This window comes from Anticarsia gemmatalis, chromosome 17, assembly GCF_050436995.1.
Source record: "Anticarsia gemmatalis isolate Benzon Research Colony breed Stoneville strain chromosome 17, ilAntGemm2 primary, whole genome shotgun sequence".
Taxonomy (NCBI): Eukaryota; Metazoa; Arthropoda; class Insecta; order Lepidoptera; family Erebidae; genus Anticarsia; species Anticarsia gemmatalis.
The window spans coordinates 4,347,725-4,364,263 of record NC_134761.1 but is presented as its reverse complement, the minus strand read 5'-3'; the positions used below and the strand labels follow the sequence as shown (position 1 = coordinate 4,364,263).

General features: G+C 33.4%; 1 protein-coding gene and 1 long non-coding RNA gene across 5 annotated transcripts in view; one reads left to right on the top strand and one right to left on the bottom strand.

Annotated features, from left to right (window-relative positions):
- LOC142980047 (hepatocyte nuclear factor 4-gamma-like) overlaps nt 1-16,539 on the top strand; it is a 53,652-nt gene that overhangs the window by 24,520 nt on the left and 12,593 nt on the right. For 2 of the 4 annotated variants that reach the window (XM_076125325.1, XM_076125326.1), the window contains exon 2: nt 14,115-14,298. In XM_076125325.1, the coding sequence (XP_075981440.1) occupies nt 14,115-14,298 (184 nt within the window). Of the gene's footprint in view, nt 1-12,538; nt 13,168-14,114; nt 14,299-16,539 lie in introns of those variants that run through there. The other 2 variants (XM_076125324.1, XM_076125323.1) reach the window with 2 other exon arrangements.
- On the bottom strand, nt 9-8,988 carry LOC142980050 (uncharacterized). Its single transcript, XR_012959854.1, has 3 exons — nt 8,408-8,988; nt 7,978-8,027; nt 9-1,298 (listed from the first exon to the last, which is right to left on the bottom strand). It is a non-coding gene; the product is annotated as an uncharacterized LOC142980050 (long non-coding RNA).

Below are 16,539 nucleotides of genomic sequence, written 5' to 3'. Positions count from 1 at the left end.
TATTACTTTGCTTTTGATGAGAACACGATACTAGTAAACAAATTAATTACAATCAATGTATCTGATTTCGTGAACACTTATGGTATATGCAGTAGTTAATAAGTTGTTTCTGGTCATTTGTACCACAATATAAAGTTAAATTCAAGAGAAATAGTAGTAAGCTTATAATATATTACGCCGCATTTTAAAAGTTGTGTTGTATAAAGCAACAGGGTATCTATGCGTCGTGTTTTCAGTTTGTTTAGTTATAATGTGTTTGCTTTAACACTTAGTGGGTATATTTGTGTGCAGTATTGGTTGCGGATATATAGAGAACAAGTTTGACCTCTAAATGTGTTACCCAATGTTTATGTTGTAGGGGTTATCTATTACTTAACTATGTAGGTCGGTATATAGTTTTTACTTGTTGATTCATAGTTTTGTTGTTGTATTCTGTGATGTAGATTTACATGGTACAGCACTATCTAACTAATACATACATTTTTTACTTTTTTATAATATTTTACAGTAGCTGTGTGTTTCTTTATTATGGCCAATCATAATACACATTTTACTATTGAATACCTATGATGAATGAGACAATATTCCTAAACACAACATTACTCATAGATTTCATCATTCAAAGACAAAAACATTTTATTTATCGGACCAGTTTTTCCCCACCTGTTGAATGTCTCATTTTAAAACAATTTTGAGGAAATGCCTAGGAACTAAAAGTCATAAGAGATTCTGATCACAAAAGAAAAACAGACATTTTTCTAATAAACTACTAGGAATTTTATGTGATTTTATTTATCATTTTCTACATTCACACATAATATGTCCAGTTGCTCAACATTAAAACATATATGTGATGCAATATTATTTACTACTCATTTATTTCAATAAATTATAAACATCCATAGATCATACCAAGTTATCAGGCAAGTGATAAAAGTCATTATCACCATCTATGATATTATGAGCTCTATTTTTTATCTTACAGATAAAATGGCTTAATTATGATAATATAAAATGTGTATATGTCAAACTAGTAAATCAAAAGTTATTTTTACAATATAATTTTTGCTATGTAATTTATAATATACCTATATTATTATAATCTTAATGAATTAACAAAAGTTTAAAAGTAATACTAGTCGATTCCATTATTATAAGAGTTAATTATCAGTAAAATCAAATTGTGTTATGTTTGATGCTGCAGTTTTTTTTTGTTAGCCCTTTATGTGTCCCACTGCTGGACAAAGGTCTCTCTGCCTTTCCAAATCTCTCTGTCCTGTGCAATTCCCACCATGGACCTATAAATAACATGATGATAAGACATACATTACTAAAATAAAAAAATACAATAATGTTATGTGTGAAGGTTTTAGAGAAATCCTATATCCCTTAAAAAACTCTGTATTAGGGTACTTCTTAAGCATTGTCTATCTAATTATTCAACTAATTTATTATATACATATATAAAATCTTCCGTCCATGTTTACTATAATCTCTATCAACATTGAAATACAAGTTTTTACTTATGTTTTTATACATATAGGTATGTTGAAGCAAAAAATATTAGCTATGAGGTCTTGGCCTAATGTGTTAGCTATCATGTGTTTTTGTGATACATCCTTGAAGGCATACATCAAACGTTTCATAATAAAATTGTTCATCATATTCCTCTGGTGAAAACTTTTTCTTAATACTTACTATTATTATTCAATGTAATTGTTTTTCTTATAATTAATTTATGAAATCAATTACCTACCTGATGTAGAGAATCACTGATTTAATCAGATGTTTATTTCACTTATTAAATAAATTACCTTTATTTTATAAGATTGACTGAATGAATCTTAAAATAATTAGTGTTACTAACTTAGTACTTAAATATTGTGTGTCGAGTTATGGAAAATATTTACGGTTATATAAAATCCCGAGTTCTAAGAAGGAACAATGTAATTTTCCATTTATATTTTAATAATGTACAGTGAGCCAGTCATTTAAATCGGGTTATTTGTGAAATTAATTAATGTCTGTAGAATATTTATGACAAATTTAAGGAAAGAACTGGTATTTAATAAATCTTTAATCAGCATTTATTTATTCACTGATTATGAATTACTGGCTTTTGCCCGCGATTTTGTCCGCGTGAATACATTTTCCGGGGTATCCTATGTATGTGCTAATCGCGGTTATAAACAAATTTATATGTACAAAAGTTCATGAAAGTCCGTTAAGCAGTTTTTGCGTGAAAGACTAACAAACTTACTTACATACAAATCTTTCCTCTTTACAATATTAGTATATAATTGATCATGTAGCTCTTTTAATAATTTATTCTACCACATCTTACTTATTAATTATACTTCTCTTAGTATCTAATAACTGTAAAAAAAACTTTAAAAGAGGTAGTAGCATTGTAATAATGATAAGGTGTAAAATTACATAATAATATATGGATTTATAGTGGGAATATTTTTCTTTGCCTTGTTCAATTTATTATTTATTCCGTGTTATATGGGTTAGACATAGCTATATTCTTTCTCAAGAACATGCTTTCAAGGGATTTAGCCGATGTTTTTATTGCCGCTACCTTCCTTGGGATTAAGGCAATAGTAATTCGTCAAATATTCCATAAAGAAAAATAAAATAAGTATGTGTGTATGTTGAAATGTCGTATAAATAGGTAATTGCAGTGATGTATGGGCAGTGTGCATTTAGCGGCAGTCTAAGGACACAATTAGTTTCAATTGTACCATCACGCTAGGCCCAGCAATTGAGTGCTAGCCCATTTATTGTTACCATTCTTATGTTATATTAGTTAGTTATTTGTAGCTAGTTTTATACGTTATTTTGATCTTTTTCATGTGGGATAGGTATATTTTTGTTGAAAAACTATTTGTTGATCGTCAAAAGGTTGCTGTTTTAGATCTAGTATAAAGTATATTAACATATTTTATTAAGATATTTGGTATCATAAATGCGTAAATATAATAAAAGTTTTTATTACTAATTGTATATTTTTAAAAGCGTTTTTGGAAGGCATGTTTCATCAAAATTATAGTAAAACAAATACTGTACAAGTTTTTCACCATATTATACAATATATTATCAATAATACATATATAAACCATTATAGGTTTTCCATTACTGACATTCTTAAAGTTATCTCTGGTATTTTCTATAATTAACAGTAAATATTGACACATTATTTTGTGAACACTAAATTAAACATAATCGTTATCTTAATAACTGTAGTAAGACAAATAAACAACTGATAAATGAGTCATTGGATATTATAATTTTATTATGATTCCAATTATACTTACTACATATTAAATACAAGTAATAATAATGTAATAAAGATCACTTTATATAAGTTTAGAATGAAAGCAATTATGAGGTCCAATCCCTTTGAAAGAGACCTCTGGTTATCCTGATGGAAATGGGAAATGGAGTAGTATATGTAAATGTGAAGGTTTTGATCTCTGAATGGATATTTGTTCCACAATCGCGCCGAAATAACTGAACGAAACGAAACGAATTAGACGAAATTTGGTACACAGACAGTTCATGACCTGGACAGGTAGGTCGGTCTTTTTGTCCCGGGAAACCTATTCAAGCATATGACGTCGCGGGTAAAGTTTGAATACGAATGTCAATCGTATCTTGAATGTGTACAGAATTAAATGCAATGTCCCAAAAATTAAGAAATTTTACCCTAAGTCCCTGATCCATGCAAAAGAGACCCTACATTGACTTAAAGGGGACAACTGGATAATATATTGGAATAGTTACAATAACATTAATTTACCTTAGTCAAAGATAAGTAAACTTTTTTCGGCATATCCATTACGCAACATATCGCATGCAAGTATGACTTGGCATATACCTAGTAAGTTTACCAATATTGTGCTGAACTATGACCTTACCCTCCCGACCCCAGCAATTCTGAAGAGCAGTTCTTTTATTAGCAATGATAATGTACTCGCAAATTGCTTACAAATAAGTAGGTAGAGTTAGATGTAAAAATAGTTTCAAATCTGCTGTGTTTGAAAGCGCGTTTCGGCCTACAGTGTGGGTAAGTTACTTGAGCGCAAGTAACGTAATAAAAATCTGCATGCAAGATGCGTCTTTCAATAAGTTTTGAACTTGATGACTTGCATATGAGGCTTGCATTAACATAATTGAAACGCGTTTTAAACTGATAGTTCTTACCGCGAGAAAGTTGACAACTAAGTAGTTTGCATTATTTTAAGGGTCTTGAATAAAAATGCACAACTATGGGGATGAAATACACATGTCTTTTATAGGTCTATAACTTAAAGCCACTGCACTAGGGACCAGTCAATAATTATATCAATTAGGATAAATCTCATTCAAAATTCTAATTGAAATCCAGAAAAAACATGCCATTTATTGGCAAGCCGGTGCTAATAGCTGCCGGAAATATTTATAAATGACAGCAACAACAAAAAATATATTAAATTAAGCATAAATTGTGGTTAGATCAGATGAATGCTGTGCGTCAGAGTACGAAATATTTTTACTAGATTTTTTCCTAATGAAATATTTGGAATTATTAACTTATTAAACCTTTTCAAACATGTTTTTGACTTTACCTGCGGGGAATCACAGATTATGTTGTTATTTTTGTCTACACTGCTGGGAACCGGGATTTTTCCCATATTAATCTAACTCTTGCAATTACTTCTTATTTCTTCGTATTAAATAATTACAGATGTTTATTGCTCAGTCATCATTGCATGGCTGTTGCTAAAATGATAATTGTCCACCTCCTAGTTACATGTTTACGTAATAACGTAGACTCGGTTACCTGTAGGCTATATAATCTTAAGCTGAGTAATACGTGACTCAAGTTTAAGTGTACAATGTAAAGTTTTATTCTTGTTCTAATTTTGTTTAACTTTAGTCATATAGTGCTAACTGCTTGACTACAAAGAAGCAGTTTGACTGATAGCTGTCAAATGATTCATGTTATGTTATTATAATATACATTTTTTCATGAGACATGCGACCCGTTGCTTTTTGTTTGCAATTTCTTAGTAAACAACGCTAGCGCCGCTGATCGGCGATTAAGAATATGGCACAAATGAACTACTGTATGTGATCTACTTAAGGCAGACAAAAATTCAGACAGCTTTGCTAAGCACTGATTTACGGGTAGATTTGAAAGCCAAATTAACGAAGGAATCTATCAAATTTCTAGTGATTGTTCTAACCGAAACATTTACAGTGGTCAACCCGTATTAATTAATTTTACTATTAAGACAGTGACCCATCCGTCTTTGTTGCTTGTACCACAAAAACATAACAGATTTCAAAAATGATAAATTTATTTTTAACATATTTCTAGAACATATGTAAATGTTGGACTATAGCTCTATAAAAAACCTGTATTTCCATGTTTAGACACGATTCCAAAGTCCATGTTCTATTAAAGTATAATCTGTCTAAAAACCCGCAATTATAAACCTGATTCTATGACGCAAGAGATTTTTATGAGACTAGAAACATTTGAACCAAAAAACTAGTTCCAAAGTCCACTCGCTATATCGTAGATCTCCTTTCACCAAAACAACTTTATACCCGAAATAGAAATGACAAAACTACAATAATCATATTCACACAACCAGTTTCTAAAACATAATTATAGTGGAATGTATACGAGCAATATTTCGCATAAATATTCAATCTCAACTGTTTCTCCGATGTACAATCAATGTAGTGATGAAATTGGACTTTGTACCTACTGTGACATTTCTATAGATTAGTGGGGGCAAAGTCCAGTGGGTGACTACGTAACGAGTAACATTTAACTTGCAAGTCATCGTTGTGTCGATATTTTTTTAGCCTATGTCTAATGTTAATACGATGGTTGCATGATAAAACCTGGTTTTGAAAACATTTGCAGTTTTTGCTTACGAAACCTTGATTACATAGCAATTTAATTGTTTTAGAATTATGTTTTGAAAAAACGTGGATATCTTTTTTACTGACATTTGTTTTGACCTTTGTACTCGAGTGTAATTTTCTGATCAAACAGGTCCATGTTAGCAATTAAACGTGTTCAACACGGAATCTAAGATTACAAGGTTCTGAATATATTTCTTGCTAGAGATCAAAGGTTACTTTGGTATAAAAAAAACTGCAATATTAAAATTTTAATTAAATATTTAACAGCAAATTTTTGTAAATTTGTGTAATATTATTAAAGTGTTTATAGAAATACATATTAAAGTCGTCAAAATAGAGTATCGCTGAAATAAATAATCTGATAATGAAAAAATCATTCCTAAACATATTTTTACATTACTTGAGTTTTCCTTCTAGGAAAGAAACTAATATTACAAGATAGAAATCGAGAGTACAGACACGGTACTCTTTCTTAAGAGATCCAAGTTCCATCGTAAGAAAGGGACGGCGTTATAAAGACGATATAGCGCTGTCTTTTTCTCACAGCAGAACTTTAAACTCTAAGATGCCACAGTATGATGCAGGGATGTAAATGGGGCAAGAGAAGTTTTTAAGGATCGTATCAAGTGGCGCTCTTTGGTCTTTGTCTACCTTTATCGGAAAAATGCGTGATATTATGTTTATATGTATGTATTAAAGTAAGTTAGTTCTAATACCTATTAGATTTATTTTAGTTACGTATACGATATTTTTGCTCATTCAAAGCAAATATATTGCATATAAATATTTAGAAACGTAAAGTATATTATAATAAGGTGTACTCGTCTATTTGTTTGATTGTGCAACGTGCTGTGCGATTGCAGAAACTTGAATCAATAGTAATCAACAGCAATGAGTTGATTGGTATGCCACTGCACATCGAGTCTACGGAATTACTTTTAATTCATATACATTCTTACAAATCAAGATCTTTAGCCCTTATGTTTTCTGAAGTTTTAACAGCAGACCTAAGGTGCTAAAAAAGCATTTTTTTTATTACGAATAAAAAACCCCTTGAGGGTCAAATTTTATTAATCTATGAGACTGATGATAACAGAATTGTTGGAATCTGGTCACAGGTTCAGTTAACCGAGTCCAAATTAGATTTTTGTAGGTATCATGCAAGTTGCAACATAAGCTAACTATAGCTTATGGTTCTTGTGTTGCTTACATGTAGTATTAAAACTATTTACAACAAGGGATGAGTCATTCTTATAAAATCGTATTTATCGGGGAGATGGCAAAGTCAAAGTCTAAGCTTCTGAAAAGAGGACCAGTCCGAAATAGCATAAGATTGTCGCTTACTCATAAAGCATTGTTAGTAATCTTAACTAGAAATTAGGAGGCCGGGTACAGTATATTTACATATCATTACATGACATTAGCTGTTACGTATATGAAGACTCTTCCACACATGTTATTATAATAATTTCTTGTACGCAGAGCAAGAAGGTCGGTAATAAATGTTAACAAATACTGATTTATGTACGCGACTAGTACGAGTAGTGAGTACAGCTCTCGTGTATGCATTTTACAACGCGGTGTCAAGGCATAGGTCGTATCCATATGACGTCACAGTCTATAATGTGTAGAATACTGCTAATAATACTACCAGTAATCACTTATTTTAAAATAACCACCTTTTTCGATAATGACGTCCAACGGATGGATAATATATGCTCATGCGTCAAAAGCAAACGGCAAAAAACTTGTATTTATTTTAGTAGGTTTGCTCGCTTACGATATGGCCATTTTATTTTTTGGGTTTGATTAATAATGTTAAAGCCATATATACCTATGTAAATCATAGATGTCATTAGTATCCTGATTAGGTGAATGTAGAGATGCTAATATTAAAATTTATCACTAGAAATTCGTGAGTCAAAAATATGAAAGTTATAATATTTAAAAAAAAACTTAACATAATGAACTGCAAAATAAAGCAGTCCAATATTCCGAAAAACACCCAAAAACTGACACATTTTAAATATATTATGTGTATTTACTCACCGGCAGCTCGTAACAAATCCAAATTTACAATGGCCGCAGCGTCGTATGGACTGTAAAAAGTGGTATCACGATTAGAGATGAAACGGATATCCGGTAACTATCCGGTATCCGGCCTATCCGGCGGTCTTAATACTATCCGGCCGAATACCGGATAACTACTATTCGGCCGGATAGACATCCGGCCGAATAGTAGATCGATAGTTTTAATGTTATGGAGCTTCAAACTTTATGTGCAATGACCTTCGCTATACAAAGATTCTGCAGCGTAGTATGGATATATGTAGGTCATACATACAACTTTTGAAGGCTTATAAAAATAAAACTGCCGATTCGAAAACAAAAATTTTCAAAATAGTTTCTTAAAATTTCCTAAAGATTGGATTACACAAATAACGGACATTCGAAAAAAGAACGTTACATACCGAATTACCTGTATTAATTAAAACAAAATTTAGTAGGTAGGTAGTAATTGTTTTATCATACTCAAAAAATAAATTAAGGACTTTTAGAAAAAATCGAAATCGTAATCAGGCGTTGTGATTGAACTTAATTCAGTAACAATTGAAGATTGGGAATCATCTTGCTGCATCAGTTCTTGAGGCTTAACTTGATTTTCATAGGGCATTTTTTAAAAGAACGCAGGTAGACGGCACACAATTTACAGAAAACAGGCAATACGTCCGGCAGCGTCAACACGCACCAATACACTGGCGTGGATGACCGCTCTTTCTTACACCGGACCGGTGTCCGTCGCGCCGAGGGGAGGCGGTGGTGCATCCGGCGTAAATTGTTCGCCGGACCGATGTCCGGTGCGTGTACACATACTCATTATAAACCCTACGCCACCGCCTATCCGGCAAAAAACACGGTCCGTTCTCCGGTGAAAAAAACGGATGTCTACAAGCGCTCTAAGTTCTGCCGAATATTCGGCGGCCGGATATCCGGCTATCCGGCCAGGTGGTAGGCCGAATATCCGGTATCCGGTATCCGGCCAAACTGCTATCCGTTTCATCTCTAATCACGATCAGCCATATCTGTCTTGATTTCGATGTTTCTTTACATGTCTCACTAGCCGTAGCTGCAAACTAAAAGACAGGGGGAGAAATAAGGATAAAAAAAAAATCAAAGATTCAGGTTGAGCGTGTGATTGATTGCATACAAAGCGGAATAAGTTAACACGTATTTATTTTTCCACATACATCTAAATATAGCGTTACAAGTTTGTAATACATCTATAGTAAAAAAAACCGAATGCCAGCCGGTTTAGAGGCAAGTATCTTATCCATTCGAATAATAACATACAGTTAATAACTAAACACATAATTTTCTCGACGTTTGTAAGAATCGCCGCATCGAACCGGATTTTCCTCATAGTTTTTTTATTATATATTATCTACTGTGTCTCTACTTTTTTTACTCATACTTTTTGTTTTACCTCCTTAATAAAAATCATGTCAGTAATGAATTATACAGCTTACATATCCGTTATATAAATAATCAAACAAAAAAGGGTTTTTATATAGCGAATATATAAGGAAAACTGACAATTTTAGACGCCTACGACGTAAATCATATTTTTTTCGTTTTTATTGTGTTTTTCAATTTTGTCGTTGAGTTGACAACTAATCTGTACATACAGAAGTCTCGTGACCATCATTACTTATGTAAATCTATACTAATATTATAAAGCTGAAGAGTTTGTTTGTTTGTTTGAACGCGCTAATCTCAGGAACTACTGGTCCGATTTGAAAAATTCTTTCAGTGTTAGATAGACCATTTATCGAGGAAGGTTATAGGCTATATATCATCACGGTACGACCAAAAGGAGCAGAGTAGCAATAAAAAATGTTACAAAAACGGGGAAAATTTTGACCCAATCTCTTATGTGACGCAAGCGAAGTTGCGCGGGTCAGCTAGTAATTTATAAAATAAATTTTGTATAGATTTATATCAATTTATTTATTTACACATATTAATTATTATTAATATTATTTATTATGAGCCTGTATCGTCCCACTGCTGGGCAAAGGCTTCCCCCATAGCTCTTCACTGCAAGAGATCTCCGGCGGTCTGTATCCAATCTGGGTTATAGTTACATATTAATTAAATATTTTTTTATGTTATTAAATGCCGATTTCTCCAGCAGCATCGGTAAGTAACTTTAGTATTAGGTATTTTTCTCGTGCGCTTTTCTTGTAGACGTACTTAGTGTTATTTGGGGCGAGCTTAGAATATTGAAAAGAATAATGTAATTTTTTTAAATATGTCATTTATGTACAAAGTGTCAGTGGTTCGCCTTGAAATTAAATAGTTAATTACATTATACATACATAATTATAATATAGCTAGTGAAGTACTTAACCTTTCAGATTTCCTTATAGTTTCGTGTTATTATTAAGGGCACGATTATTTTCGGAAAATGGTAATGCTGCTGCAGCCTTGAATAATAAATGTATGGTCATTATGTTATGTCAACGTTGTTTTTCTCTACAAATTGAATTTTCTTAACAAAAAAACAATAGGTACTTGTATTAAGCTCTGTAGTGTTGTTTTACGGTTATTGCAAGTCCAACAGTTAGTTGTTAATACTATATTTCATAATTAAGGAAATAAATGTCGTATTCGCTATTCATATTAAATCTTAACTGTCTTAAGCAAAATGGGTTAACGTTTTTACTTTTGGAAATTATAATCCAGTACACATGTTGTGCATTGTTTTCTGAACCATAATTCGATATCTTGCAAAAATGTCAGGTTCGTAGTACTAGTAACTGGCGGTCCTGTATGACAAGATGTATGGATGTATCATTTACATCCATACATCTTCAGCAAGGGAAGTTTGTAAGGATCGTACTAAGTGGCGTTCTTTGGTATCTGCCTGCTTCTTTGGGAAAAAGGCATGATATTATGTATGTAATAGTATGTAGAATTCGTAAATTGACTGTAACATTACGCTACTCAATTCGCGTAGTTGTTTGAATATTATGTAATGAAAACAAAAATTGCAATGCTTTGTTGTAAACGTCGTGACTCATGACTAGACGTTAGTCCAGTCTCGAGACAAACAACTGTCCTAGGATTAGACAGCAGACGTAACATATGTACTACGTTACGTTGTTCTCATGCACATGTATAAGAGCATAGTAATCTTTTTTCTTATTAGCTCGTGCTATTGAAACTTTGGAACACACAAGCAGCCTAGAATATAATCTAGAAGCTGCCCGTCCCAACTTCACCCAAGTTGCGCCGGGTTAAGTTTAACAAATTGTATACTAAAAGCTTCCTTCAGAATCACATGTGCAATGTGCATGTGCACACATGAGCATGAAATTCTGTTCAGTTGCTTTTAAGTTTATAGCAAAAAGATAGACAGACGAAGCGAAGGTACTTGGGTAATATCATGGGTAAATGGACAAAGTTCTTATCTCACAAAATGTAAAAAACAACTTTTTAGGTTTTATCATCAAATAAGAACACTCTAATTTTAATTAGCGTCAAAATATCTGCCACTTATGGGTTTTACCTGACAAACATGTTTAAATTTTGCATTTATTTAACACCTTTGTCCGCTCATGCCTTCACATATTCAATAGTGTTTAACAAAATATCTACGTCTATACTTAGAAAAAGCAAAGCATCTTGGAACGGACTGATCAAAGTGGGGATATTTGTGTCAAAGTAATGTTGTTGTAGAAAGTATAATAAAGACAGGAGCATCGCAGTGTGTCGGATTGTAGGCCGAGATACGGCGACCCCGACCCGCCCCGACAGATAGCGTCCGTACTGCACCGATTGTTTACATCCCAGCTACGTTCAACTCGAATCACAACGCGACACGTTATTTACCTAGATGCAACTATTCTCTTGTAAACAAATTACCTTTCGTCGCAGTATAGCTGTTAGTAAGATACCCAATAACTTAATAGAATACGTGGGATTATACCTTAGAGAGTATACTGTATAATATGATCTTTTAAAGTCTTGTCTTCAACTGGTTTCAATCGAAGAAAATCGGTACCAGTAATTTATAATTTCTAGTCAAGTCACAAAATATTCGTTAACATGACAACGTAATTAATATTCTTTCTAGAAGTCTTTAAAATTTTCATTGGTATTAATGAATGTTGATAATTAGATTCGTGTCGTTGTAGTGATTATGGTAATCACTCAAATATTTACTACTGGCGCAACATAACTCCAGATAGAGCTTGACAGCTCTGTCATTACAAGTTATCTTCTCGCCGATAAATCATCTACAAAAGCATATATCTGTTTATCGGAATCCTGATAACACCCACACAATAGATCGTAACACATAGCAACAAAGGAGCCTATGAACAAAGAGTGCGTATGCGACAATCAATTAGTCACTCGTACAGTTTGTTTACTTACAACGACATGACGGTTATGGCAAAAGCTTCTGTTGGTCAGCTGGTACCGGGTGACTCCTCGGGCGGCGCATTCGATTCCACATCCGCTGCATTTCCGATAACGAGTGAGTCAGCGGCGAGTGTCGGGTGTGCGCCGGCGCACCGCCATCATTTGCTGACTTTGACAGTTCGCGAGCGGGTCATTCATAGGTGGTGTCAGCAGATTGGCACGGCGGATGCTAGGTGTGATGGTCAGCGCGTCCGTCAGTCGCAGCGGCACCGCGTGCGCGGAAGGTCGCGTTTTCCTTAAGAGCTTGACATTCGACACCGGCGTGATACTCTGTAAACAACACTATCGGGAACCCGCTAAGACAATTACACTGTGATAAAAACAAAAACAGTACCCGGAAACTCGGTGACTGTCACCAAACTCGTTACCGGATAAATATTTACTGTGATTAACAAATACTGTTTTGTATCGTAGTTTACCGTGATAAGCCGATTTGTGTACTAATATTTGGTTAGGTTAAATCACCTGCTAAATAATAGTTTGAGGAGCATCATCGACAGCGGTGCGCGGTCTAGTTCGTTTAGTGGATAACAGTTGACAGTGGGTGTCGTATAGTGGTGGGCGCCTGGAAGATGCCGGTGCTGGGTTACGAGATGACATCACAGGAGATGTGTCCGATGTATAGCGCTGCGGAGTACATGGTGCCAACCCATGTGTGGGAGAAGCACCCCGAGAGCTCATACTATGGGATGGCGCGCAGCCCGCACGAGGCGCGACAATACAACAATAACGTGACTTACAATGCCGAAGGTTTGTTGACACGCGACTCCACCAACCATGCACTAAGTGCATACGAGCCGATTTAGAACTGACAGTGAAGCTGTTTTGCTTGCGTCTACATGTATGGGGATGGCGAAGCACATTTAGTGCTGTATAACGCATTTAACGACTTTATCAGTTATGCAACAAAGTACCAACGTCCAACACTTTGTTATCTGATGATGATAAGAATTCACACCCAAATTTGTATTTAATCTAAAATTAACATCTGATGTAGATTCAATTCTTATTAAAAGAGATTTTACACCTTTATATGAAGTACTTACAATAATATCAGTCATAATATACTTGCCTGTCAACAGCAATCTCAAATTTCACTAAATTTCAATGATATATAAATGTATATCGTGGATTCATAAATAATTACTTTTTTCTACAATATTCAATTCGTAATCATGACGTGATTTCAGCAAACTTCGACTAATTATTTGCTGGCAATCATTATCCAATCAGTACATAATAAGTCAAATCAGGACTACAGATCTCTTTTTATTTTATCATATAGATAATCCATTATATTGTGATTCCAATATATTGTGTCTAGGACACCTTGAAAAAAGATATTCTAGATAAGAAAATAAATAAAACTTTCGGAATATAGAAATAATACTTTTAGCAAAAATGGTAAAAAATATTCTGAACTTAAGCTTTCGTCAGCCTTACTCGTAGCACAAAATTACTAAGAACAGTGAGAACTTGCAAAATTGCGAACCATTAGTATAAACTAAAACCGAATAAGCTCAAAATTAGCCCAAATCTTAACGAAATTCTGTCAAATTTATAAAAACGACACAATCAATCTTTAAATGTTAGAGTTCCACAAGGAGGCACATTGGGGCCTTCACTATCACTAAAAGATTTGATTTAAAGGAAAAATATTGAAATAGTTTAGTATAAGTAATGTTGTCTTGTTGCAGACAGTGACATGCAACTGGAGACGAGTAGCAGCGAGGCGTCGGCGGCTAGTTCGACGGCGTTGTCTCAACACTGCGCCATCTGTGGCGACAGGGCTACCGGCAAACACTACGGGGCTTCCTCCTGCGATGGATGCAAGGGTTTCTTCAGAAGGAGCGTCAGGAAAAACCATCTATATACGTGCAGGTAATATATACATTTCATTTCTAAAGCTATTGTCACCGGTATTTACCTAATTTCTACTCAAAACATAAAATTTACCCTAATTCATCACGCATAAACTCATCTCTACGTATTTCTGTAATAATTCTAACCTTTATAGCAAAATTTGATACAATGTCCTTTTAAGGTCAATCAGAATTCGTTTTGGGAAATCCTAATGCTAATGTCCTTACATAAAACAAGTATAACGCTGTGACGTAGAATAAAGATAGTCTAAAGTTAGCTTTATTAATTGTTCCATCGTGGGTATAGTTTTCCCACAAGTCGCAATAGAATCGCGTATCAGATTGCACTTATTTACTCGTCTGTAGGCAGATGTATCATATAATTTTCCCTACCATATAAATAATCATAAACATGAGTATTTAATAAGAATTCATCACTAATTACTGTTTGATCTTTCCTGTTTACATAAAAAAGATCGCGATCTATCGTCTACGTCAAAGACATACGACATACGTGTAGCTTTAGAAATTAGTGGTGTGGAAACGATAATTTTAAAAGTAGACATACAGGTTTTTGTTTTTATATCACTGCAAAAGGTAAAAATAAACTGTAACCGTATATAAAAAGTGCAATTTAGCGCAATGAATGTTTGTTGCGATTGTGTTCATATTTCATCGTGTAGGAGACACATGACAGCGCTTGTGAATAGTTGTGAAACTGCTGAATGATACGTTTTGGCAAGCCTACAACAAACTTATCAGTGGGAATAACGGGAACTCCGCTGGTGCAGTTGCCAGATCGATATTGAAAAGTATCAGTTATTGGGATGTAGAATTCGGTCATTAAGATAAACATTGCAGAAATCAGACGTAAAATTTCAGCTGCTATTTCCTGGACCAACTCTTAATAAAGACAGACATTTGGTAAAGTCTCTTCTCTACCATTTGCCGCTGATTATACAGTGAAAGATCTTTCGGTTTGTTTTGTAGAAGAGTCTTGATAAGTTGTCATTTTCGATCCCGATGATGCATTAAATAATGATGTAGTTTATAGATGACATTATTATAAATTTTTTCGTCTCTCTTGACGCCAAAACCAATATAAATCAATAAAAATGCCAGCCAGCGTCAAAGACCTCCGAATTGAATTTTTGACACAAGGTATATAGATGTAGAGTAAATGTTTCAAGTGTACGAAGCAGAACAAATATTATAAAACTTTTTTAGACACCAGACTTTTACAAGACTTTAAAATACGTCAATATTCCTTAACCTCCTCACCTGAGCTATTGGGAGTCAGACAATTAATCACACATAATATTCAATCTACGTCCACAAGTCTTACGTATTTGTGTATTACGTCATGGATTACTATTAATTATACACAGCGCTATGCGGTTTACCGTGAATGAGAAACATGTTCTATATGATCATGTTTTTGTAGCGTCGTACGTCAAACATAATGAGATTCATTTTCCTTTGCCTAAAAAGTATGAAGGCTTATTTTGAATGTATTGGTTTGAGTTATTATTGCTTGATTAGTATTATTATTCATGTAGATACAAAAAATACTTAATGTTTGAGAGCTTAAAAGCTTCTAAAATTGATGTAAGTACTGCCAAAGATCTAAGTCTGGTCCCACTGTATGTATGTAGAATTAAAAAATTGGATTTTAAATACCGAAGAAATGCGGGAACATATGTATATAAAAAAATATGGTCAAATTGAGAACCTCCTTTTGAAGTCGAGTAAAAACAGTAAGCAGCTTTTCAATTTTTATGTCTATTTTCCTGTTACTAAAAAAATATTTACTTATTGCCGAAGTCAATACCAGTTTTTGTGTTAACTTGTTAAGTAACAATTTATTTAATTTAAATTTAAACTTAAGCATCCGCTATTAAAATAGTTAACAAAATGTTTGTTATTGTTTTTAAAATATATGTGTCAAGGTTATAGTTTAAAGCACTTTATTTACTATTATTTTTATAACATGACTGGTAGAAAACATTGACCTCAATGTAATTAACACCATAAACCTTTTAATCAATTTGTTTTTATTAGTAAAATATTCTAATTCACGTGTTTGTTTCTTGGAAAATTTCATGATTTAATAGGAAAGTCATAATGTCGTTTCCTTATGAAATTTGTTGTTTTTTACGAACGGTAGCCGAATTTATAGGAAGGATATTACTCAATCTTATGCCTGTACTGTTATGCTACATTAGTTAGGTAGTAGAAATTTTAATAGATTATAGATTCT